Below are 24,629 nucleotides of genomic sequence, written 5' to 3' on the forward strand. Positions count from 1 at the left end.
GCGGTCCACAACTATCTCATTACAAATAAACATCAGAGATACAAACATCAGATACAAACATCATAATACAACGATAATGAAACACACATCACACATGCAGTGGCATGGCAGAACCCGTTGCAAACTACGGTAAACAGATTCCGGACTAACCTAACATGCCTTAGGTAATTTAAAAAAAATAGAACAAACACAACGATGCAGCATGTCACTAGCACTAGGGTAGTCCTAGTAGCCGTACCCCCACGTAGCAAACTGCGTTGAGGCTTCTCCGCAGTATCCACCCATTGCAGGTGGTGCAGGCGGTGGTGCCGGAGGCGCAGGGCCCTTCTTCTTGTGACAAGGGCAGTTGCAGTAAGAAATAGTGCATGGTTCGTCCTGTGAGCCGGCAGCATTGCTGGTATCATCAACTTCATCGTCTTTGTTACCCTCGCTCACTTCCTCATAATGGTTCACCTTGCATTCCAAATCAAAGATTTTTATCTGGAGGTACTCGATGAACTCCTGAACAGAATCAATTGGTGCCGGATCGACCCACCTAGTAAAACCACAGTTTTCTGGAGCATCGGAAGACTGCAAAACAAATTTCATGTAAGGTGTCTCATTGAATAAAAAGAAATAAAACAACCCAGTATTACCCATGCGTGTGGACATTTAAAGAAACGCCGACCGCCATCCATCCCGTCGGTGCACATCTGCACTAAGCAGTCCTCACCATGTCTGCATTTTGGCCACGGTTCTCTACGGTTATCGTACTGTCGAAGAGGAGTTTCATTGGTAAATTCACTCTTTTGCTGTGGCGGAAACTCAAACACTGGTTCCAGAAAGGAATCAGGTCCAAGAGGCCCCTCCCATATTATGGGGTCTCCCTTTCTTCCCTTTTTCCTTTCCCAAAACCGTAGTAATTCTTTCCGCTAGACCCACCTCCAGACATTGGGTATAAAATGAGCTTTGGTGTTTGAGTGCTGCTGGGAGTTCACAAACTTCGGAGTATTTATAGGCGCACAATGGTCTGATACTCGGAGTGTGGAGTGTAAATGCACCTAAAAAGCCTACATGATAACACAGTGAATAGGCTAGATGACCTAACACTGAAAAGGCTAGATTCGATTCTCGAAATGACTACTCGATGCATCTCTGTGCATGCTGACTCACAGCACTGCATTGCGCCTACATTCCGCCTTCCCCACTACACGCCACAGACCTTCACTGTAGAATGACAGGTCCGTCGTCCTCACCAGAGAGACTGCTTTAAAGGTGAGCTGGTGTGGTAACTGTGTTGTCACATCTTTTTGATATGGTGGAAGGGCATTGCTATTGGGTTGTCGTCTTTTGTCACGTATGTTTGGGCAAAGAATGCGACATTTGGAAAACCCGTGATCGCCGTGCTGAGCAGTAGCAACCTGTGATCTCCTACTCGCACCTAACTTGTCCTTCATTAAACCACATAACATATTACATTGAAGGTTTCATTCGTTACAACCAAATTCGAGACAAATACATAATATACTTAGTTTCGTACACACAAATACATTGCAAGCTGTTACGTGCACAACTAGATGCGGCGAATTCTTGTAGGTGGAGCCGATCCATCCATGGGATTCCCGGAAGGTCCAGCCTCGGCAGCAGCAGTGGGTACTGAAAGTGTGTGTTGACCCTTCACCTAAATCACCGGTCTTCTGGTGAATCTGAATTACCATTGCGAGAGGCCACCCACTTTCAAGAGCTGCGTGCATGTAATGTTGCCATTCTTCCGTACTACTTATATGCGTCAACTCCCAGAAATCCCCATTAGCTTCCCAGGAAGTCAAGGTATGAACCGTAAGCAAATGGGTCTTTAAATTCACATTGAACATCTTGTGAAGACATTTTCGTATGGACTCAAAACTCCTCTCTAGGGGTTTGTCTAGACTGCACTGTCTTCTTTCCAATGCTGATAGATTTACTCCATAGGAATCATGAGTAATTCTATAGAAGTCACCGTAATGAATTTGAAATGTCACTTTGCTCGACATATCTGGCCATGCAAAGACTTCATTTTAGTTAATCTAATATCTACAAATATACTATGCCTTCAATTATAACCACTAATCCGAACCCTAAGTGATTACAATAATAAAAAATACTAATCATAAAATTATACCTGCAAAAAAAACTGGAATGACAAAGTTGAGAAATATTGGTTACCTGCGGTTTGGATCCAAAATCCTGCAGGGCTTCGCCGATTTTTTTACCTCCCACCCCTCCTCTCTCCCTCTCCCCTCTCTGGATCTCGTGGGCACAAAATGAGGGCGCAGAGGAAAGTGGCGGAGTTTTATATTTGAGGAGGGAGTCTGCCGCCCCCCTGCCGGGCGGCAGGCCCCCTGCCGCCAACTGGTAGGGCGGCAGGGGGCCTGCCGCCCGACAGGGGGGCGGCAGGCCCCTACCAAAGCCTGATTCGCAAATAAATTTTATTTTTGTTTACAAACAGGTCCCTACCGCCCGGCAGGGGGGCGGCAGGGGGCCTGCCGCCCCCTGCCGGGCGGTAGGGGTATAGAACTGTAAATTTTAAAAACCAAAATATATTTCTGTAATTTTTTTTTTGAAAAATGTAAAAAAAACGCGGATATAAGCCTGTGATGGGCCGAGGATATAAGCCCATGGCTGTGCTGGGGCCGGCGGCGCACACGCTCGAGAGGGGGAGCGTGTTTAGTTCATGAAAATTTTTTGGTTTGGATATTGTAGTATTTTTTTTGTTATTTAATAATTAATATGTAATTATAGACTAATTAGATTTAAAAGATTCATTTCGTCATTTTTAGTTGAACTGTGTAGTTAGTTATTTTTTTCAACTGCATTTAATAATCTATGTATGTGTCTGAAGATTTGATGTGACGGGTACTGTAGGAAAATTTTTGGGAACTAAACAGGGCCATCATGCTGTGTTTAGTTCATGAAAATTTTTGGATTTGGGTACTGTAGCACCTTCGTTGTTATTTGATAATTAATGTCCAATTATAAACTAATTAGACTTAAAATATTTATTTTGTCATTTCTGTTGAACTGTGTAGTTAGTTATTTTTGTCAACTGCATTTAATGCTTTATGCATGTGTCCGAAGATTCGATGTGACGGGTACTGTAGGAAAAATTTTGGGAACTAAACAGGGCCTTTTTTCGAAGTACACCCTCCGTCCCAAAATAAGTGTATTTTTTTTACCATCAGACATCGTGTTTGACCATTTATCTTATTCAACAATTTACATAAATTTTATTTATTTTTTATGACTTATTATATCACTAAAGATATTTTAATAATAAATTATTTATTTTATAATTTAAATTTTTAAATAAGATGAATGGTCAAATATTATGTGTAATAGTCAAAAAAATATTTATTTTGGGACGGAGGAAGTAATTTTTTTTTACTCTTGACCACTTGAATTTACTACGAGTACTACGCCGCAAGCGACGACCGGGGCGCACGCGCACCTGTTTTTATTTTTAAATCAAAATAAAAATTGTATTATATCAAAGCTGACTACATCATCAAGATACACGCAACACTCTCAAAATACTCACGCACTAAACAGCTCCAAATTTTAATCCCAAACTTGTATAAAAAATCAAATAGAAGGCCACACAGGTATATGCTCAGCAAGCAGGCTGAAAACAAGCGCCCAAAGAACGGCGACCAACATCCCTGTAGGTTGAAACGAGCACAATCTTCTTCTTTCTTCTTGCGTCTTTCTTCTTCCTCTTTCTGCCACCGATGAAGAAGAGAGACTGATCCCAATCTATCCGATTCAAGACTGATTGACATCAGCTTGGAAGACAGATTTATTCTCACGAGCCCTTCACCGTGGTTGAATCTAACCACGGCAAAACGGAGAAGTGGCCGGAGAAAATTATTCCATGATGACGGCACCATCCCCGTCTCGATGACGCCATTCGGAAACTTAATTTTCCACGTCGTCGCTCCAAGCAAGTTGCCGACACTATAGATGCCGCCACCTTCTTCATCGGAGCTGCCATGGAGAGACTCAAGCCATCCTATTTTTCCACCGTTGCCGGAGAGGAGGAGGAAACAAATCTCCCATACCACCACGAAACGGAATATGTAAAAACTCTAACTCTAATTTAAACTTAATCTATCAAAAACTATTAGAAGAAATATATCCTCACTCTAACTCTAATTTAAACTTAATCTATCAAAAACTATTAGAAGAAATATATCCTCACTCTCTCCAACCTCCAGCGTGATGGCGGAGGTGGGAAGGGAGGGGGACCAAAGATGGAGGAGGTTAGATCCGGTGGTGGGCAGGTGGGGGCGACGCGGAGGCAGAGCGGAAGAGTGCTGCCCCACGCGCACCTCCTTTTGAGGCAGTCGAAAGGCTCAGCGCTGCACTTTGTCTGCGCTCTGCAGGCCAGAGCTGCCTCGGCATGCAGAAAGATGGGCTCCTCCCCCCCACAGCTTTTGGACACGCCCACCCAGCGTCGCATCACTTAAAATTATTTAATACGGGCGTGTTTAATTTCTCTGTTTTGAAATTTTGAAAGAGATTTTTTTTACTTTTGAAGTATTAAATATAGACTAATTATAAAATTAATTACAGATTTCGTCTGTAAACTACGAATTTAATAAGTCTAATTAATCCATCATTAGCATATGTTTACTGTAGCAATTTAGTATCTAATCGTGAACTAAGTAGGTTCATTATATTCGTCTATTTGTGTAATGCGATTTTTTTTCGACTACATTAAATACACCATGTAAGCGATTTACAATTTTTTTGGAATTTTGAAAAATGGATCTAAACAAGACCTGTACAGCTGTACTACGCCCTATCCTTCGGAAAGTTGGCTAGTACCGTCTAATTGTAAGTTTCTGCTAGAACGGCAGGTTTCCTGGCTAAAGTAATATGACCAGTTATGGAAGAAGTACACTCTGATGGCTGTGTCACAGACTCACAGTGGGACAATTGGACAAATCCCTTTTCTGTAATTAGTAAGATCCCTTGTGCAGGAATTCAGAGCTGCAGAGTGCAAAGGCACCGGCCTCGCGGTCGTAGGTCTGCTAATGGGTTGGGTTGAAATGGGTTTTATGGGGTGAGTTTTGAAATGGAGTGTGTTTGGATGATTTAAAATTAGTTGTATTAGTTAATGGGGCGGGTCGGGGCGGGTTCTATATAAATGCGGGTTGAGGCGGGTTGGGTGGGTTGAAATGTATACTTTTTACAAAATAGTATAACTATATATAAATGTGGGTCCCACGTGAGAGCTGGACTCTGAAATTAAAACCACGTGTTTATATCAGAAAATTTTATCGAAATTGACTGAATTTTATTGGAGATGACTCAGTACGACTGGCAGCTATTTTGTGCAAAGCAGTGTGGCTAGAACTACCTGTGGGCCCCACATGAAGAGCCGGACCCTGGAATTAAAACCTCGCGTTCACACTATAAAATTTTATCAAAATTGACTGAAATTTGTTGGAGATGACTCAGTACGACTGGCAGCTACTCTGTGCAAAGCAGCGTGGCTAGAACTACACGTGGGCTCCACATCAAGAGCCGGACCCTAGAATTAAAATCTCGCGTTCACACTATAAAATTTTATCGAAATTGACTGAAATTTGTTGGAGATGACTCAGTACGACTGGCAGGTACTCTGTGCAAAGCAGCGTGGCTAGAACTACACGTGGGCTCCACATCAAGAGCCGGACCCTAGAATTAAAACCTCGCGTTCACACTATAAAATTTTATCGAAATTGACTGAAATTTGTTGGAGATGACTCAGTACGACTGGCAGCTACTCTGTGCAAAGCAGCGTGGCTAGAACTACACGTGGGCTCCACATCAAGAGCCGGACCCTGGAATTAAAACCTCGCGTTCACACTATAAAATTTTATCGAAATTGACTGAAATTTTTAGAGATGAGTCAATATGACTGACAGATACTCTGTGCAAAGTAGTGTGGCTAGACATATATGTGGTCCCCACATTAAGTGTAAAACCACTAAATTCCTCTGCATAGTAGAACACATGGGTTTTTATGGGTTACCCGCTTATAATGGGGCGGGTTGGTTAGAGTTGAGAAATTAACTAATTGGGTTGGGTGGTGTTGGGTATCTAAATATATTAATTTTGGGTGGGGTTAGATATGGTGCGGGTTCCAACCCATTAGCAGGGCTACGCGGCCGTGCCTAGCCGCTTCCTTCCGTAATGGCTGGGAATCTTGTTGAATTTGAGTACTACTAGTACGCAAGGGTTAATAGGATGTGAATGCATTTGGTTTAAAGACATGTATTTTGGATTATTTTTTATAATGACATAGGTGAGTAATCAAGATGAAGTTTTAAGTTACTTTTACCATTTTTGGTAGTGTAAGAGGTTAGTTATTTTATTAGAACAGTACAATACACACAATGGGTTCTATTAATTTATTATCAATGACGATTTAAATTTACGCAATTGATGGTCAGATGTTCTGATTTTTATAAAAAAAATTCTAGGGCTTATCTTCATTTTACTAATGCATCTCGTGTGGATCAACAAATAGTCTAAATTAATATGCTGTATCTAACTATGCTAAATTGCAAAAGCCATCACATATGTTAGGTGGACTTTGATTTTGTTTCCAACTCTATTTCTAAGCATTTTGCGCACCCTGAAATGGAAATGGAAATGGAAATGGAAATGGAAGAAGCACATATGTATCGTGCTGTTTCTTTTTTTTTTTTCGAGGCAAAAAGCTCTTCCTGGTGTTGTTCAGGAATCCAGGGCCACAGAGACTCATGCGGTCATGCCTAGGCGCTTTCTTCCGTAATGGCCGGCCGGGGCCCAGGAAGCTTATTGAGTACTGCTAGGTGCTAGCAGTAGTCTTCTTGTCCAGCGTGTGTTCTCCCGCCAATGTTTTCCAAGGTTCTCCCAACCATAGTTCTCCCTGGTACCAAACTGTTTCGCGTAAAAATTCTACAAAGTTCATGCGCTTTTCTAGTGATCGATGTGTTAGGAAGTGTATGGTGCGTGCCAGGTCCTAGCAAACGAAACGCGCGCACACAGCCAAAGAAACGAAGCCAAGAGAGACGAAAGGAAAGAAGCCTATTGCTACTACGCAGCAGCTGCAGACTGCCGCTTCCGCTCTGCACAATAAATCCAAGAGGCGCCGGAGGGACGGGCGCAGGCGAGCAGTCGTCATACTCCCCGAGACGCCGCCGCATTGGATGCCCACCTCTACCCACTCTCGCCTCCACCCTCGCCATTATCGGTGACCCAAGCAACATTCCCTGGTTCTTGGTTCCTCCTCCGCAATCTCTGTGGTTCTGGGCTGCGCGGGAGCAGGGCGTTGCTTAATTGATTTCTGAATTCGAAGATGGGACCGAGAAAGGAAAGCCATGGTTCGTGAGGCATCCGGGCTCCCTGCTTCTTGGTAGCCCTCGTCATTGCCGTCCTATAGTTCTTGGAGTGCAGGCTGGGGTTAATCCGGCCATGAGGAAGCACGGGTGGCAGCTGCCCTACCACCCTCTCCAGGTATAGTCCACTCAGCGCGCGGGTTTGTACTTTCTGCTGCTTCCATTTCCCTTGCGGTGCTCTTGCTGTTCTTGCCACTAGCGCATTCTATTACTGTGCTCTGAAACTGATTAACTGCAGGTTGTGGCAATTGCTGTGTTCTCGGCACTGGGTTTCGCCTTCTATGTCTTCTTCGTGCCGTTCGTGGGGGCAAAGCCTTTCCAGATTGTGGCCATGGCTATTTACACTCCCTTGGTGAGGTCCCTGTCCTTTTTGAGAGGTTAAATTCGCAATTACGCATAGATCTGGCATTGTGATTTGTTTCTCTGGTTGCCCTCTCGCGGTTTACTGTTCTGGGTGCTCAGCCCACCAGGCATTGCGAATATCATCCACTTTGCATGTTTTGCATATACCTGCTGTAAAGGAATGATGGTATGACGTCGGTTATATTATATAATTACTCACTGAGTGATTGAAAATTTTTACCTGGAAAGTCATTAATGTTTTCTCTTGCAGATTACATGTGTTGTTGTGTTATACATATGGTGTGCTGCAACAAATCCTGGAGACCCTGGCATTTTCAGTTCAACTAAGGATTTGAAGTTAGATAGTCATAGAGGAAGGCCATTAGGTGAGGCTACTGCTGATAATAATGAGAAGCTGAGTAGCATGCTTGAGAGGAAGGATTCACCTTATTGGCCCAGATTTTCTGGAATATTTTGTTTCCCATTCTCTTGCCTTTGCAAGCGATGCCTCCATTCCAATAATCAACCTTCAGAACAGAACATATGTGAAGAAGGCATGTTTTTCTGCAGCTTATGCGAAGCTGAGGTATTGTTGGCTAGTCCTTTTTCTACTCATCGTATTGAGCTCATGTACTTATACATATTGCCCTTGGGGTTGTTCAATACAAACAAGTGTTATTCACGACATATTATCAGATTAAAACCTAGGGTTTTGTTTAGGGCTCTTTCAGTTAACTGTCATTGATTAAGATGTGTTGCACTAGCACACTTCCACCAAAATCAGTACCTCTGTTTCTTCAAGTTGCACTGGTCTGCACACTGCATTACTAACTTAGGTTTAAAGGTCACCTACAAAGTATCCAGAAATTTAGTGGAATTTGTACGGTGACTCAGTGAGTTTCACATTTACTTTCAGCAATTCATGCTTACCCAGGCATGCGGAAGGCAGGCAGGCAGTGCCTTCATGTTTAGACCATAAATTTTGCTAATATTCAGTTTGATGTTCAGTAGAGCCTTGACAGATTGTAATTAATCTGTTGTATCGACTTTATGAGGGCAACCCATGAAAAATTCTGAAATTACTGTAACTATCTAGACTGAATTCAGAGAAACAGGATGGCAAGTGGTTTGAATCAAATGTGCATGTGTTTCCAGTTTCGTAAAATCAATCCATATGTGATGCATATGTTGCAACTTGGAAGCGTCCTCCAGTAGTGTTATTTCAGTGTCTTCCAGTTATACAAATGAAATTGTCTTCCCAGTTATCTAATTATGCACTGAATTTGCAGTAGTTCAATGGGTATAACAAATGGAAAGTAGGTTGTTCTGATGCTTTTGTGATCTTGGTTAGTGAATTAGTATCTTCAACATATCTGATATCTTATAAACAATAGCATAACTTGTTTGCCTTTTGAATTTGTATGACTGCGGGGTTTTGAAGAACAGTGTTATGCAGGTTTTGAAGAACAGTAAGCATTGCAGAGTGTGTGACAAGTGTGTTGATGGCTTTGATCACCATTGCAGAGTAATATCTGGTTTTTTCTTATTATTTTCCCTGATACTGAGAAAAATGATTCCTTAAAATAAGTATATTCTTGTTTACTCAGTTTCTTATGGTTAGTAACAATTTTCTCTGCTGCCATTGTTCTTTTGTAGTGGCTAAACAATTGCATAGGGAAAAGGAACTACAAAGGGTTTTTTGTTCTTATGGCTTCTGCAGTTATCCTAGTAAGTGTTGATCTCTTGACAAACTGACAAGAATTGGAATCACAAGAGCATTATGTCATTGATACATACCCCATATAATGGCCCTTGTGCTATTGTTATTGCAATATCCTTCAGTATATGGGGCACTGCTTGTAGTTAGCAATCTTGTTATGTCTCCTTTCTATTCTGGTAGATCATTGACAGGTTTCCACAATTTGTACAACCTGGTCCAGCTTGTGATGCAGTGGTTGTCTGGAGCTCTTGTGTTGATTCTCTGTATTGTTAAGCGAGGAGAACTCTCCAGGCAGATTGTCACAAAGTTGGGAAGCAGCTTCTCAACTGTAGCTTTTGTAATTGTTGTGGTGAGTGTGATCAAATTGTTCTTTTTTTCCCCTTGTCTAATACATGTGCGCTGCATTGAAGTTGAGAGAATTTGTTGTATCACTAAAATGACATTGCTATCCTTGAAAAATGTTACATGGCTGGTGATATGGTGTTTTATTTTTGCAGGCAACTTGCACCATTTTAGCAATGGTTGCCACCGTACCACTTGTTCAACTTTTATTCTTCCATATTCTTCTTATCAAGAAGGTAAGCTCTTCTCAACATTTAATTGAAGACACCTTGAATAACATCACACAATGGCAACAATAGACATACCTGCAATTTCATATTTGGCCCATCTTCTTCCAGAGAGGCGTATTGGTCACTACGATTTTGCATTGTTTCTTGGTCTACTGCATGGATATTGTAATCAAACCTAAATTAACTATTCCATTAATGAGAAATAAAAACCATTCTTCCTTCAACCCAGTGATGATAGCAGAGAGTCGATTCAAGTTTCTACTGAAATAGGTCAGTTGCATACTACAATGAGTTATATAATTGGCTGGCGAGTTTTGCAAGAAAGTAGAAACATATGTGGATCGAAGCATTTTTACTTTTCCATATATAATGAGACTAAACTGCTATATATCTTATCCATTATGTTCAGGGAATTAGCACATATGATTACATCATAGCTTTGAGGGAACAGGAGGATCAACAAGAGGTTCCTGGACATCAAAGTCCGCAGATGTCTATTATAAGCTCTGTTGCTGGATTTAGCACGGCCAGTTCTTTTGGACCACTTCATCGTGGTTCATGGTGCACTCCACCACGATTATTCCTAGAAGACCAGGTATGTGATAATGGTTCATTTCTGTCAAAAAAAAACCGATGTAACCAATAGGCTAAAGTCAACACATCGTGATATGCTTCAAAATGACGGATCAAATATTAGGATCTTGCATGTGTTGCTTCCTTAACAAGCTAAATATGCTCATTATTTTGTATTTCTGATTAAGATAAAAAAATGAAATTCTGATATAAAGCTAATTGAAACTGAATAACTGATTACTATCAATATGTGAAACTGGTTGCTTGGATTATGCCATCTGATATTCGAGCACTTGAATGCACATGCCCTCTGAAGTTATCATGAATAGTAAACTATGCCCCCCCCCCCCCCCCCAAAAAAACATGCCATCATTTTCTTTTTTGGCAATTATACATATTTTATCTAGGTGTAATTGCAGTAAATCTAATCCAAATAGACGAAACTTAATTCCTGGTAACTGGTGAAAAGAAAAGGTTTATGAACAGACAACTTTATAAGAAAAAAATTCATAACCATACAGCGCCTGTTATCCTACACCCATCTTTAACAGTCGATGCTTATTGCTTGCTCCATTCTTTCACAGTTTGATGTCGTTCCTCCAGAGGTTAGTGTGTCACAGAATTCAGGATGTAAGAAAATGAAGGAAGAGGAAGGAGCAAAGAGAAAAACTGGAGCAGTGAAAATCAGTCCATGGACACTGGCACGCCTTAACGCTGAGGAAGTTTCTAAAGCAGCTGCGGAGGCAAGGAAGAAGTCCAAAATCCTGAAGCCAATTACAAAATATGATACTCCAGACAATGGCGGTAAACCAGATCATAAGCTCAGCATCAAGAGAAGATCAGACAGAAGAGGTTTTCCTGCTGAACTTTATCTTGACCCTCTTGCTACTCTATCTGTAAGCGGCACTGAAAGCAACTTCAGTGACGCAGGCATGGAAATCTCCAGCAGTTTAGCACCATTACAGCTTGAAGCGAGAAGCGCTTTCCAACCGAGTACTGCAGGATCCACCAGAAACATTGCCTCATCACCCGAAAGCAGCTTCGACTCGCCTGATCTCCACCCCTTCCGCATTTCTTCATCCACAGCTGAAGAAATGCAGGGAGTCATGTCACATTCAGTTCACAAGGGCATTGAGTTCACAAGATCATCAAGCGACGGGTATGAAGCATCAGGAGGGGAAGATAGCGACCGGATCCCTTCAAGAATCGTGCACAGATCATCAAACTGGGACAATGTCATTCTGAATGCTGGTCAGGCAGGCCCAGCAGTTGATCTGCACATGCAATCATCAGAAGGGTTCATTACTAACTCGAAGTAAAGCTAGCTTCCAGGTGGTCTCTGGTTTGCGGATCATATGAAGCTGTGCGCGCTGGTTGTAGAGGATTGCTGAGTAGCAGAGTCGTGTTGACAAGACAATTGACTAGTCACCGGCCCTAGGGTTAGTTTAGGTGCTTAAATTTACTGATTTTGTGGATGATTAGATGAACTCTAGGCGCTAAATTTTATCCAATTCAATGTCAATTCCAGGTGCTAAATTTATTTGATTACATGTCTCATGGAAATATCCCTGTTCTTAAATATATTAACTAATTAGGTTGCTCTAGATGTTCTATATACGGAGGTAGTATGAAGTTGTGGATGTGTGTTTATCGTTCGGAGACAGTCCCTGAGGCCCACTTTTTTTTAGAGAATACCTATCTTACAAAACCATACCTTAGTACAAGCACATATGCTTATTAGCAGGCACATGCATGCCTTGCCGAAAGCACAATATTGGTTCTGAAGCGCGACCTGTACAAACAAGCGTAACTTACTACAGAACCAGGGTGGCAGATGATTCATGGGGTCTTCCAGATTCAGCGATTACGGTGATTGATCTGGGGATTTCAGTTTGTCCCTCAGGGTCTTATCTCGAACCTACCAGCTCTCCTCTACATCACTGAAGCGGATCCACGCATTCTCTTAAAACATACTTTTGGTCAGACGAGCTCTACCATTGATCCACTGCAGTTGAAGGAGAGGCTGCTCCGGGGAGGCTGGGAGGCGATGGCGGAGCAGCCGTGGCGGACCAGAAAGCGGGCTCCAGGGGAGGAGCTGCGCAGGAAAGGATCTGAGGTGGCAGCACGGCCTGAATGTGATTCTCAGAACCTCCTATGAGGACTAGCTAAACTTTAGTTTAGTTTACCTGTGCGCCTCAGAAGCACCATGAGGTGCAGCGCACTTTTTGCGAACAGGCTTAGGGTAGGCAATGGTGTGCCCTACCAGGCATCAGGCAACATTACTATATTTCCATGTTTCCATGTAGTTGCGAGCTTCATGCATGGATTGTCCTGATACTGTTACAAGGCCACAAAATAAACAGGGTAAGCTGAAGAGTTTCTCCAGTCCATTTCATGGGTGAATCTGCACCCTGGTCTCAACAAAACCACGGAGCTTGGTTTCAGCCATTTGGGGCTGTAAGAGCATCTCCAGCAGTTTGGCAAATCGAGTTGCCATCTTTGATTTTTAGCAAAAACGTTAAAAATACTCCTCCAACAGTTTGGCAAAAGACTTGGCAATTTTTGGCAACTTGGGAAAAACCAGCCTCCAGCACGTAAATATACGGGCGCGGCGCGCGATTGGCATCGTGAGGGTGAAAAAAGAAATAAATAACAAAGAAAGGTTCTTGATTTAAGTTTTCAAGAGGTGGAAGGGCATAAATATAATTTTGTTTCTCTCTCAGGGTTCCTGATGTAAGTTAGATCTGGATTTGGCAAGTGAATTATGCCAAATTGTTGGAGATAAGCTCTTTTTTTACTTGGCATATCTTTTTAGAAGTTGGCAAAACACAAGATATGCCAAGTAAAATATAGCAAACTCTTGGAGATGCTCTAATTTACAAAGGGAGAAACCTATTGGGAGCTAAATATAGAAGGAAAAACAACAGCAAAGACCGGACACCTGCATAAACATTTTGCTAAAACCATCAGCTGCTACACCAAAGTAACATACACCAAAAAGGATGCTAGACTGGAACCCGTTTCCCTCTGTAGCGATCAAGGAACTGCAGACAAGGGAAACCGGTCGTGTCAGAATATGCAACAGGCCAAGTTCTAATCTCAGGAATAGATGAAGAACGTATGTGTGTTGAGGTCCTTACTGATGTCACAAAGGGTTGTTGAAATATCCAGCCAATGATAGGAATCCTCTGCAGGAACACTACTAGTGTTGGCCAGAATCCACTGCAATGGGTTCCCAAGTCAGTATCCATGTATATAAAAATCTTTTATAGGAGCAATGGGAGTTCATATTAATTATTAAACAAATTGCTTTTGCAGATAATCATCACACAAATATGACTTTTCAGACTTCAAAATAACAGAAAATTGCAGATTGCTAAGAGACAAACAGTGAAAGAAAATATTATTCAACCTGAAGAGTACAATAAAGCCATATGCCTCCAAGAGCATGCCAAAAAAAGGCCACCCAATGAGAACCAGGAAAAATCCAGCGCCGAATGAGATTGTACCCTGTTCATGGAGCAGTTAATGAGATATCGGTCATGTTTATGGGCAACAGCTATAGCAAAATCGGTAACCTTGTAATTCTTAGGCTTGGTGAAAAACTGCATAGTTGATTTCAGACCAATTGTCAAGCCCAGACCTGACAGGAAAAGAATCTGAAATGGCATGATGAGAACAGGTTAATAATAGGATCACCTAGCTAAACCTAGCCTCTCAAGAATTTTAACGACAATTACTCATGAAAGTAAACTTACATTGCCCATTGCGATGAGCCCCTTGTCAAAAAAGAAAATGATTCCCAGAAAGGAGAAGAATATTCCAAAGCCTGTCAGGCCAAGACCAATCTCTGGCAAAAATGGAAATTCAGAAGTCACAAATCAATGTGAGATTTTGGGAAGAACAAACTGTAATATCTAAACCAGTAAATATGCTAACAACATCATATGACAAGAAAGGGCAAGTTGTTCCATACACTACAAAGAGTTTGCAAGCTGAAATATTTCATCATGCTTTCAAGTTTCAACATCAAACACTACCAAGTGTTGCACCGAGCACATCTACCTATCCCAAGGAAGCCAAATTTCACATGATTTTTGTACATAACCAGAACACACAAAAGTTGGAATTATTAACCTCACTGATTCTACTGAGACACGCCAAAAAATAGCATCAAAACCCAGCCAGACCAAGCTGTGCTTTAAGATATTGTTGACCAAGCCTAGATGATGATTAAGTACTTGTTCTATATTTGTTGGACATGTAACATAGTGTCGCCACTAGTCATCCAGAAACTAGCAGACCTTAAAGTGGTATCGCATCTGGTATTGCTTTCACCTAAATAATCAAAGTAGTACCGTTTAGAGGTTCAGGAGTCAGCCAGGAGACAGCAGCCCAGCAATATCAGCATGTTTGTAATGTGGCATGGGCTTAACCCACAGAAACTAACTAAAAGCTTTAACTAGTTGGTACAGTTGGGCCTAGATTTCCATATACTAGACCAACTCAATTGGAATCAGCCATATAGAACTGAACTGTCATGTATGATATCAAACATGTAATCCAGGGTTGAATCTGTCCCTAACTCCATATACTTGCTATTTCTCATCAACCACACCAGCACCCAAACGAAAAAAGAAGAATTTAAAGCTGAAGAAAATAGTACATGACATACATATACCCCTTGATGCATAGAGGTCAATTCTAATACAAAAACTACCGGTCAAGTGATATTGTACATATTGCATAGTACATGGTATACCCATGATGTATCATAGTCATAGTCAATGAAAACCACTGGTTTATTCGTATGATATAGCACATGTCACCCTAGACAGTAGACATATTATACCCCTGAAGCCTGATGTATCAGGCCACCCACAACCGTCCTCGCCGGTTGCCAGCGATGTCGCCGGCTCATTTATTCTCCCGGGCCCGCGCGCTCTCTCCCAGCGCTCCAAATCGATCGGCGAGGAGTTCGCGCTAGCGACTACTGTGTAGCTCCTGTTCACTGATTAAAAAATCAAATCGCTAGTTGAATCGCCGGCCGTTGCGGGTGCCCTCATATAGTCATTCCCCCAACAATAGTCATTACTGTAAAACTGCTGGTTCCGTGATATGGCACATTGGCACTTATATCGAAGTTTTACCATAAGAACATAATCAGTTGGGTGATAGGAAAATCACCAAATAATCTAACACATGGATCAGCAGCCAGTCTTATAAAGTAGCATCTATAAGCAGACAGTTTTACATGTCAGAGTAGCAGCATCGCAATTCGCAAACATGTTAATTCAGACAGAGAAACGAATGAGACAAAGAGAGCACATCAACATTTACTTCCCAGCACAAGTAATCGGTCCTCGGATCAGAAGCAAATGGACAAAAACTGAGACAATTTAACAGGAATGATGACGAGACCATACTCTTGAGGTCATTCATCTCGAAGGAAACCATCTTGTCTTATGACACGGCGGAGACCAGCACAAAAGGCTGCAACAGACAAAGTGTAAAATTAGGCGCGATTCGTGAAAACCAGGGGCGGATCCAGCATAGGACATGGGTGTACACATGTACACCCGATAACCTTTGCAAACGAAATCGAAATTAGAGGTAATATATTGTAACTGGATCAGATCCGAATACAAATAGTTTTGTTACGGTTTGGGGTGCTCCGTCTCGCACGGCAGAAGGAAAGAGAAGGGCGGGGCATGCCTGGTGGATGCTCGTCGCTGGCAACGGGCTGGGCGAAGACGTCACGAATCGCGCCGCCGCTCGCCCAGTCGGCGCCGTCAAGACCAAGGGAGGAGATAGTTTTTTTTTTTTTTGAAATGAGGGAGGAGATAGTTGGGGAGGAAGGGAAAGGGGAAGCCGGGAAGGAGTCACAGAGATGAGCCTGAGGCCCTGAGCCGTGACCCGTGACTCCGTGAGCTGTCCATGAGCCGACCTCCAACGAGCCTACCACCTCAAGCTGGAGTTCCTGCCGAGACTACAGCCAAGCGCGAACTCGGCTCGTAAAGTTGTAATAAACTCGTGAAGACTTGGACCTTGTTTAGATGCAGGATCTAAATCTTTTGAAAAGAAATATTTTTACATTTGAAATATTAAATATAGATTAATCACAGAACTAATTGCATAATTTGTCTGTAAACTAGAGATAAATTTATTAAGACTAATTAACTCGTCATTAGCAATTACTCCCTCCTTCCCCGTTTATAAGGCATACACGTATATCAAGATTCAAACCTTCTCATCTTTGACCAATAATTTGACTATTAAATTTTTGTTTTTATAATGCAAATTTCATATGATTGGATTCATAATCAAATATAGTTTACAATGATTATAAGTTTATAATCAAAAGTGATATAATATATGATAAATAAATGGTCAAAGTATTATTTAGAAGACCGTGTCATGTTCCACCATGCCTTATAAACGGGGAAGGAGGGAGTAACTCGTCTATAAGCAAACTATGCAATTAATTTTTTTATTTCTTCTAGATTTAATACTCCATACATATAGTTTTGAAATTTTGAATTTTACATCTAAACAAGAGGTTGTGGTCTTCTGTGCTCCAGCTGGCAATTACAAGAAAGTCTCGTTCTCTTTTGCCGTACCTGTTTGGCTGCCTTACCACCCAGCAGGTGCACGACCAGCAAGTTAGTAGGGCAGCCGAACGGGCTGACTGTTGTAAGATGTTTTACACTAAAGTTATCACCGGTTAGTTCAGTATTTGTGGTTTAATGAAATTTAAGTAGGGATTTTTCGTCCTGTGATATTTTATTGAAAATTTTGTACTCAAACGACGTCAATAAACCAAGGCAATTGCAATATTCACGTTCCCAAATTAACACAATAATCACAACCTAAAATTGACAAAGAGTTTAATCATCTTAATCCATATTCAACCACAATCCCGATTCACGTATTTACAATCGCAAATAAACGTTCAATCATAACATGTCCGCTTCTACTCTGGCGATGAAGCTCGGCTGAACTGGTTGTTGTCACCCTCCTCGGGAGTATACCTGATCACGGGCCACCCGACTCGATAAACCCGACCCAACTCGTCTGAAAAAAACCTGATTCGATCCGACCCGATCAAGTGACGTGTCAGGTACGGACCGAAATATTTGGCCCAAAATTAAAAAAAACTCAATCCAACCCAAAAATTACACACGAAATTGTGGGCCAACCTGACCCAACCCAAATCCGACCCGACCCGACTCGACCATGTCATGGGCCGAGCATGAGTCAATATTTTTTGACCCGAAACCCGAAATGACCCGATCCAAACCCGATCCGACCAGACAGATGATCAGGCCTACTCAGGAGACAGTGGCGGTGGCTGCCCCTTGTCTTTTTTTTTTGAAATGGATAACGAATTTCCATTAGTCGGATGTTCGTGGCCAGACACCAATAAAACTACGAAGTCCGGTAGACAACCATTCCATAGCAAAGACCCGTTCATACAGTTCAAGCCCATAACCGGCAGTGTCAACCACCACATTACAACCTCTGAACACATGAGAATAATGCATTAGAGAATTCATCATGCATGAAAGTCTTAATCTCTCTTAATAATGTGGCTAAGACATGTGCGAAGTTAATCAATCAGTCAACAGTGTTTTTCTCTCACACCAAATCAGCACCAACCACTAGCCACCAACCAACCAACAGTACTTTTCTCTCATAACAAATAAATACCAGCCACCGTCCACAGCCAACCAAATAGAGTAAATAACGGCAGCCTCATACTAGGACCACGGAAGCCGCAGCCATATCCACGCCGAGGCCGAAGCATAGCTGGAACAACGGTAGGGGAAGCATCGCCGGAAAGCCCTTCCGTCGTCGACGCGAACTAGCATCTCTGCCACGCAACGGCGCAAGCACGGGGGGATGCAGCTCGGCTTCCATAGAGTAGGCGCTCGTTCGTAGTCGGCTCCCGCGCCATCTGCATCGAGCGGTGGCCATCCATTTGGCATTGCCTTCTGCTGGTGACCAGACGCGCTCATATCACCAGTGAAGACGCTCTAAAAGAGAGTCATTTATCTACGTACTTTTATGTTAACTATCTTTGACCTCTATATTTTTGAAAAATGAATTCGCACCTCTATACCCTCACGTTTAATTTTATTTAAACCTAAACCCTTTCGTCCATATTCTGTTAAAATTTAACGTACCCTTATTCTTTCATCTGTCTCTTCCATTCTCTCGCGTGTGCCCAGCAAAGCAATAGAAGACCGCCGGCCGCTGGGAGCCCGCCCGCGGGGCCGCGCGCCAGGAGCTGCGGCGGGGCCTGCGCGCCGAGCAGCTGCGCACAGCGGTCTGCGCCGCCCTGCAGGGGTCTGCCGGCCGCAGGGGTGAGCCGGCAGCAGGGGCGCTTTTTTTTTTTAAGGGCACATCTCGAGAGCTTTTATTCATTTGCAGCATCATTACAATCTCTACCAGCAATCTCTACAAGCCAATCTGGGAGAATGCCGGCAGCAGGGGCGCCTTGGGGGGCCGCGCAGCAGCCCTAGCCCCTAGGCACCCCTGCTGCTGCTTGCTGCTGCACGCATCCGGCTGCTGCTGCTGCACGCGCCAGCCCGCTACTCCTGTAATAAAGTTTTTTTCTTTTCATTTTTATTATATGTGAAATTAAAAACAAAAAAAAGACTACATCAGCAGACTGCACCCATTCAGCACCTCCAGCGGTTTAAATAGTCACAAGGGTATACAGGTTCACATTAAATTTACAAAAAAAATATACAAGTTAAAAAACTCACAAGGGAACACCTCCTTCACATAAGGGAAAAATTATCTTTTCCCAAAACCGTTAGCCTCCGTTAGTGCTCATTCTGTCCTTCTGGGTATAGGGGTAAATAAAACTAAACGCGAGGGTATAAATGTGCAAATTCATTTTTCAGAGGTACGGAGGTCAAGGATACTTAACATAAGGGTACTTAGGTAAAGAAATCCTAAAAAAACTCTCCGCTTGAAATCCCCGCAGGCTTTTAACGTTACACACCGGTCATCAGCTGACGAAGGCATGGCCCCGTTTAGTTCCCGAAAATTTTCCCACAGTATCCGTCATATCGAATCTTCGGATACATGCATATAGCATTAAATACAGTTGAAAGAAATAACAAATTACACAATTTAACTGTAAATGACAAGATGAATCTTTTAAATCTAATTAGTCCATAATTGGACATTAATTACCAAATAACAATGAAAGTGCTATAGTACCCAAACCCAAAAAAGTTCACAAACTAAACAGTATTTTACATTTGGGTCTGTTTAGATTCAAAATTTTTACAACAAAAAACATCACATCGAATGTTTGGACATATGTTTAGAGTACTAAATTAAGTCAATTTATAAAACTTTTTGCACGGATGAGCTGTAAATCGCAAGACGAATCTAATGAGCCTCCTTAATCCATGAGTTGCAACAGTTATGCTACAGTACATCCGCTAATTATGGATTAATCATGAATTAATTACCATCATTAGATTTGTCCCGCGATTTACAACCCATCCGTGCAAAAAGTTTTGTAAATAGACTTCATTTAGTACTCTAAATTACCAAGATTCTTTTCCAAAAAATTTTGGGCATGAGATCTAAACACGGCCAAAATTCTTAAATTGAGGTTCGGCTCCGATTATGGGTTCTGCATACTATAATCTCCTTGTCGCTGATTCTTTGCGCGCAGAAAATCATCCGCATTCTCTCAATCGATAGAGTTCTGAATCCAGCACGCACAAAAATCAAATTGTGCAGAATCATTGACCTCACATTGTTATTAGCAACAGTCAATCGGTTTGTAAAAGTTTTTTTAAAAAAAATGGTTTGTAACACTAATGGTTTTCAGTAAAAACTATCAGCACACGGCATTTTCTGCTCAAAGAATCCATTCTTGTTCTTTCTTCACATCTTGTATCTTGGTTTCTAACAGTTTGAGATTTTTTCAGTTACAAATGTACATATCTTGTCTTTATTTTTAAGTGGAAGTTTATTATGTTCTGGACACCTGTACTACTGTCTTAAGTTACTTTTTTTTTTGTTCGCATAGAGGACTCGATGCACTCATAGAGTCAATGATGTATATATGTTTCGCTTTCTTTTGCCAATTTTCAAGCAAACATTCTTGAATCATCGAAAACTTGCACAATAGTTCACTATCCAAGCATCATCTCTTTGCATGGAAGACAGCAGCACAGTACATCTTATTTTAAGAGTGCACTGTCCAGGCATCATTTTGCAATAGATTTCAGTAGTATTATGTCATTTTGAGCATTCAGAATCCAACCAAAAAAACACTCGGGCATTCATAAACCATCCAATCAATAATCATTCCGGGATTCGTTTGAGCACTCAGAATCCACCTCAATCTCAATATAATCCAAAATTTCAGTTTAATTTCAGAACTTTCTGAACATTCTGTATATCTCATTCAGTCCCAATCCCATTCAGTATAGCTGTCAGCCTCAACGCGTGGGAGCACGGCACCAACACAACCGGCGCGGAGGCCTCCATCGACTACGACATCGCTGTGGCCATGACCCTGCACAAACCATGGCCTCTGTCGCCATGGTCCCAGCGATGTTGAGCATGTAGGCTTCTTAATGTGCTTGTTAATTCTGGAATTATTCATCCTGAGGTCGTTGCCCGAGGATTGCAGATAGAGATCAACGCTGCATTGATCTGCAAATCTTTGGGACAGATATCACGGGTGTACTGTATCTTGATACGCATCACAGCAGACGGAACGGAAAATACTCCTTGCTCAAATACACAAATTGCAAGCAAGACACAGCACGCGCTAAAAAAATCTATTCATCGAAGAACAAGAACTGCATTGATGTGCAAACATCTAACATCAAGTCATACAAACCAGACCAAAGCCGAAGGCACAGTCTTGACACCAATTCCTGATGCAATTTCTCCCAGGAAAATAGAAAAAGAAAAAAACGCAATGGCTGCCCGGCGCTCACGCCGCCTCGCCCTCGGCCGCGGCGGGGGCCTCCTCCGACGGCGGCGCCTCGGCCTTGGCGCCCGCGGAGCGGGACTTGACGAAGTCGAGGAGGCGGCGGCTCACCTCCTTGGAGTAGAGCTGCAGCGCCTCGATCCCCTCCTCCACGGAGGCGGCGGCCCCGCCGGTGGCGGCCGCGGCGTCGAAGGCCTCCGCCTCGATGGCGCGCGCCGCGGGATCGGCGTCGGCGCCCGGCACCGCGCCGTAGCGCTTGCAGAGGACGGTGTCAGTCGTGAGCGTCTCCACGAGGCGGCGAACCACGGCGTCCCGCGTGCGCTGCGTCGGCGGCCAGATGCTGAACGAGAACGCGGCGGACGGGTCGCCCCCCGCCGGGGCGGCGGCGAGCTCGTCGGTGGCCATTCGCGTGGAAGCTTCTGGAAGTTGGAAACCCTAGGAATGGACGAGGGGGAGGGGCCGGAGGGGTCGTGCCGTAGTGGGAGCTCGATCCGTCCGGTGGCCGCGGGATTTTAAAGCGGTGGCGTCGCTTCGGTGGTGCGTCCTTGTAATTGGGGATTTGTCTGTTCGGGTGTGTTGCGGTGGCTTCAAGATAGGGAAGTGCGTTGGCAATTGACAACGAAACGGCCAGAGCCATTATCGGTTGGTGGCTCCTGCCCATCCATTATCATCAGATCGGGTGGCGGCGAGTCATCGATGCTCGGTTGCTTTGACCAGTCGTTTCCTCATTTTTTTTTCTTGATTTGAGTTTGAATTCCAACGTTCAAAGATCAGATCATCCACCGCCTGGAAATCGAAATGGGAGGAAACCCACCGTGTGATGGAATTTGCAGTCGTCGGGTCTTAGAATTTGAGTTTTGAGTTCCAACGTTCCAACCGGGATGGTAGGAAATCTTGATAAATGCGAGTAAATGCTGCATTTAGAGTGATGATGATCAACAAAATTAAATTACCGTATCACCTTTGGATCTTCGTGGTCTTTGGTTGAGTTTCTAGTGGTAATTTCTTTTCCGTTGGCAGTGGCGCGAGCACTCGCAGTGTGCTGATCCAACCGGTGGCCAACTGGCCGCTGGCAATCACAACGCAGCAGCGACAGCGTTGGCCCTCGTTCTGGACACTCTCGTACATCCCTGCCTGCCTGACGTACGGCCGGATTGCCTGGTGGCTGGTGCTTGCTGCGGACCGAACGGCGCCGTGCACTCGGCCGCCGCGGCAAGGCACAACCGCGCGGCCGCGCCGCTGGGTGTCCGGCCGGCGATCGCTGCTGCGGTCTGCGGACCGTGCGGCTCGCAAGCTGCACACCGACACGGTTCAGTGAGCGGCGAGCCTGCGGAAGTGCGGAGTGCCACACGCCTTGCGCCGCTGAAGCATGCAGCTCGCCATGCAGGTTTCAGTGGATCGGCCCAACTATCCGATACCCAAAACTTGAAAAAAAATTCTTTCCGTCTCCCTCAACTTTGGACCGAATTTATTTTTTCTTCCTAAACTACAAAACCGGTTATTTAGACTCCACGAACTTCCGAAACCATTCGCGCGACCTCCTTTGAGCGGTTTCAGGGTGACGTGGCACGGTTTTCTCTTTCTCTTTTATATTTATTTTGATTGAATCTTTGAAAAATCATATTAAATTATAAAACAAATCATAAAATAGAAAATTCAATTTTGTTTGACTCCACATGAGTAGATCTATGCAGTGAACATATTATATAGTATACTTTAGTATAAATTTTTTGCTGTAATTATATATATATATATATATTTTTGTAATTAATTTATAGATACAGTTTTCGTTGTCTAATTATGGTGAAATTTTTATGGTGGGCTAATCATTATATGGTGGAGCTGTAGTAAAATTTTTATGATTATAGGATCATGTATGACTGAGATATAAATTTATCTAAGTTTATCTATAGATTCGTCTAAATTTATCTAAGTTTATATAGATAAATCTAATATACACATTGTTTCTAATGGGCACTGGTAAATCTAATATAGATAAATGAACATTGTTTCTAATATAGATAAATCTAAGTTTAGGTAAAAAAACAGGTCAATAAACAATGGTGTAATGTTTCCGGTTTTGGGTTGACAGATTGATAAGAGCACTGGTATTCACCTCAATTTATTGACCTGTTTTTTGCCTGAAAACAATGTAGTTTCTAATGGGCTGTTTTGGGGTACTCAACAGGACCGAACCGAGCTGATGATGATGAGGGGTCAGAATGGCTACATAGGAGTGACAACTTCATCAGAGATTTATGTTGTGGGCAAGGTACACGCATCACCAGACATTGATGGCCATGCAAGTTCAAATTCTATTTCGGGCTCCAATCTTTGACACTTTGTCTATTTTTTCAAGCAGGGATCGAAGCCCTCGGGTGTGGGAACAACCTGAATTCACACGAGATGAATATTGTGCATGCGGGCGGTAACCAAGGTAAATGCAATTCCGACGTGTGTTATGCATAATGCATTTATTTTTTTCATGAAGTTATTGATGTGATCAATGTTGTAGATGACAATCTTTCGACCAAAAAGAATGTTGCTGAGTTATTTGTTAATCCACATGAGAATTGTGCCGTAAATGAGGGGGAAATTGCAGGTACTATGTTTGGCTTTTGAATAGTGTTTGTGTTGAATTGTTCAATGACGACCACGATCTAACATATCTAATTTGGTCATATCAGGGCTATTCACAGATGGATCTTTGAATAACGCTATTGTTTATGACCAACCCATTATAGATGATAATGGAGCACAACGGACAGGTATGTAGTTGAATCAACTATGGCTCTGCCGATCGTAATATAGTGCAAGCAGTCTGCAATATTTTATACATGCACATAATAATGTTATTGTTTTCCTCACTCGGTACATGATATTAGGTTTGGGTGCAATAGATCTTAGTGGTGAATATATATTGTTGTTTTGTCAAAAAAATAAAGACTATTATCAACTTTTTATTGTACCTGAGTCTTGAATATATATAGACTATATTATTTTGCTGAATATTATTTGTACAACCCGTAGCACCTTAGTTGATCAACTATATTACCTTT

The 24,629-nt window shown here is 42.7% G+C and overlaps 3 protein-coding genes and 1 long non-coding RNA gene across 7 annotated transcripts; 2 read left to right on the top strand and 2 right to left on the bottom strand.

Moving 5' to 3' along the window:
* The first annotated feature begins 7,153 nt into the window (after nucleotides 1-7,153).
* Nucleotides 7,154-12,158, top strand: LOC120689506 (probable protein S-acyltransferase 22). The gene is made up of 9 exons (XM_039971790.1): nucleotides 7,154-7,506; nucleotides 7,627-7,740; nucleotides 8,002-8,316; nucleotides 9,187-9,255; nucleotides 9,387-9,458; nucleotides 9,671-9,799; nucleotides 9,948-10,028; nucleotides 10,432-10,617; nucleotides 11,180-12,158. Exons 1-9 carry the CDS (start codon nucleotides 7,465-7,467, stop codon nucleotides 11,912-11,914), a joined length of 1,743 nt encoding a protein of 580 aa, XP_039827724.1. The 5' UTR covers nucleotides 7,154-7,464; the 3' UTR covers nucleotides 11,915-12,158.
* Nucleotides 12,159-12,832: 674 nt separating this feature from the next.
* LOC120689507 (vesicle transport protein GOT1-like) lies at nucleotides 12,833-16,456 on the bottom strand. Of its 4 annotated transcripts, none has more exons than XM_039971791.1 (8): nucleotides 16,311-16,445; nucleotides 16,022-16,088; nucleotides 15,448-15,606; nucleotides 14,354-14,445; nucleotides 14,174-14,254; nucleotides 14,008-14,105; nucleotides 13,736-13,817; nucleotides 13,358-13,639 (listed from the first exon to the last, which is right to left on the bottom strand). In XM_039971791.1, exons 2-8 carry the CDS (start codon nucleotides 16,050-16,052, stop codon nucleotides 13,601-13,603), a joined length of 582 nt encoding a protein of 193 aa, XP_039827725.1. In that variant the 5' UTR covers nucleotides 16,053-16,088; nucleotides 16,311-16,445; the 3' UTR covers nucleotides 13,358-13,600. The 4 variants fall into 4 exon arrangements, with proteins under 4 accessions (XP_039827727.1, XP_039827729.1, XP_039827725.1 ...); XM_039971792.1 differs by having other exon boundaries at nucleotides 16,257-16,437; XM_039971793.1 differs by lacking the exon at nucleotides 15,448-15,606 and having other exon boundaries at nucleotides 12,833-13,639; nucleotides 16,311-16,456.
* A 4,893-nt stretch (nucleotides 16,457-21,349) lies between these two features.
* Nucleotides 21,350-22,149, bottom strand: LOC120693261 (MFP1 attachment factor 1-like). The gene has a single exon (XM_039976670.1). The coding sequence runs from the start codon at nucleotides 21,973-21,975 to the stop codon at nucleotides 21,574-21,576; it is 402 nt and encodes a 133-aa protein (XP_039832604.1). The 5' UTR covers nucleotides 21,976-22,149; the 3' UTR covers nucleotides 21,350-21,573.
* A 1,599-nt stretch (nucleotides 22,150-23,748) lies between these two features.
* Nucleotides 23,749-24,173, top strand: LOC120691248. Its single transcript, XR_005682160.1, has 3 exons — nucleotides 23,749-23,842; nucleotides 23,933-24,007; nucleotides 24,086-24,173. It is a non-coding gene; the product is annotated as an uncharacterized LOC120691248 (long non-coding RNA).
* The last annotated feature ends 456 nt before the right edge of the window (nucleotides 24,174-24,629 follow it).

This window comes from Panicum virgatum, chromosome 9N, assembly GCF_016808335.1.
Source record: "Panicum virgatum strain AP13 chromosome 9N, P.virgatum_v5, whole genome shotgun sequence".
Lineage (NCBI taxonomy): Eukaryota > Viridiplantae > Streptophyta > Magnoliopsida > Poales > Poaceae > Panicum > Panicum virgatum.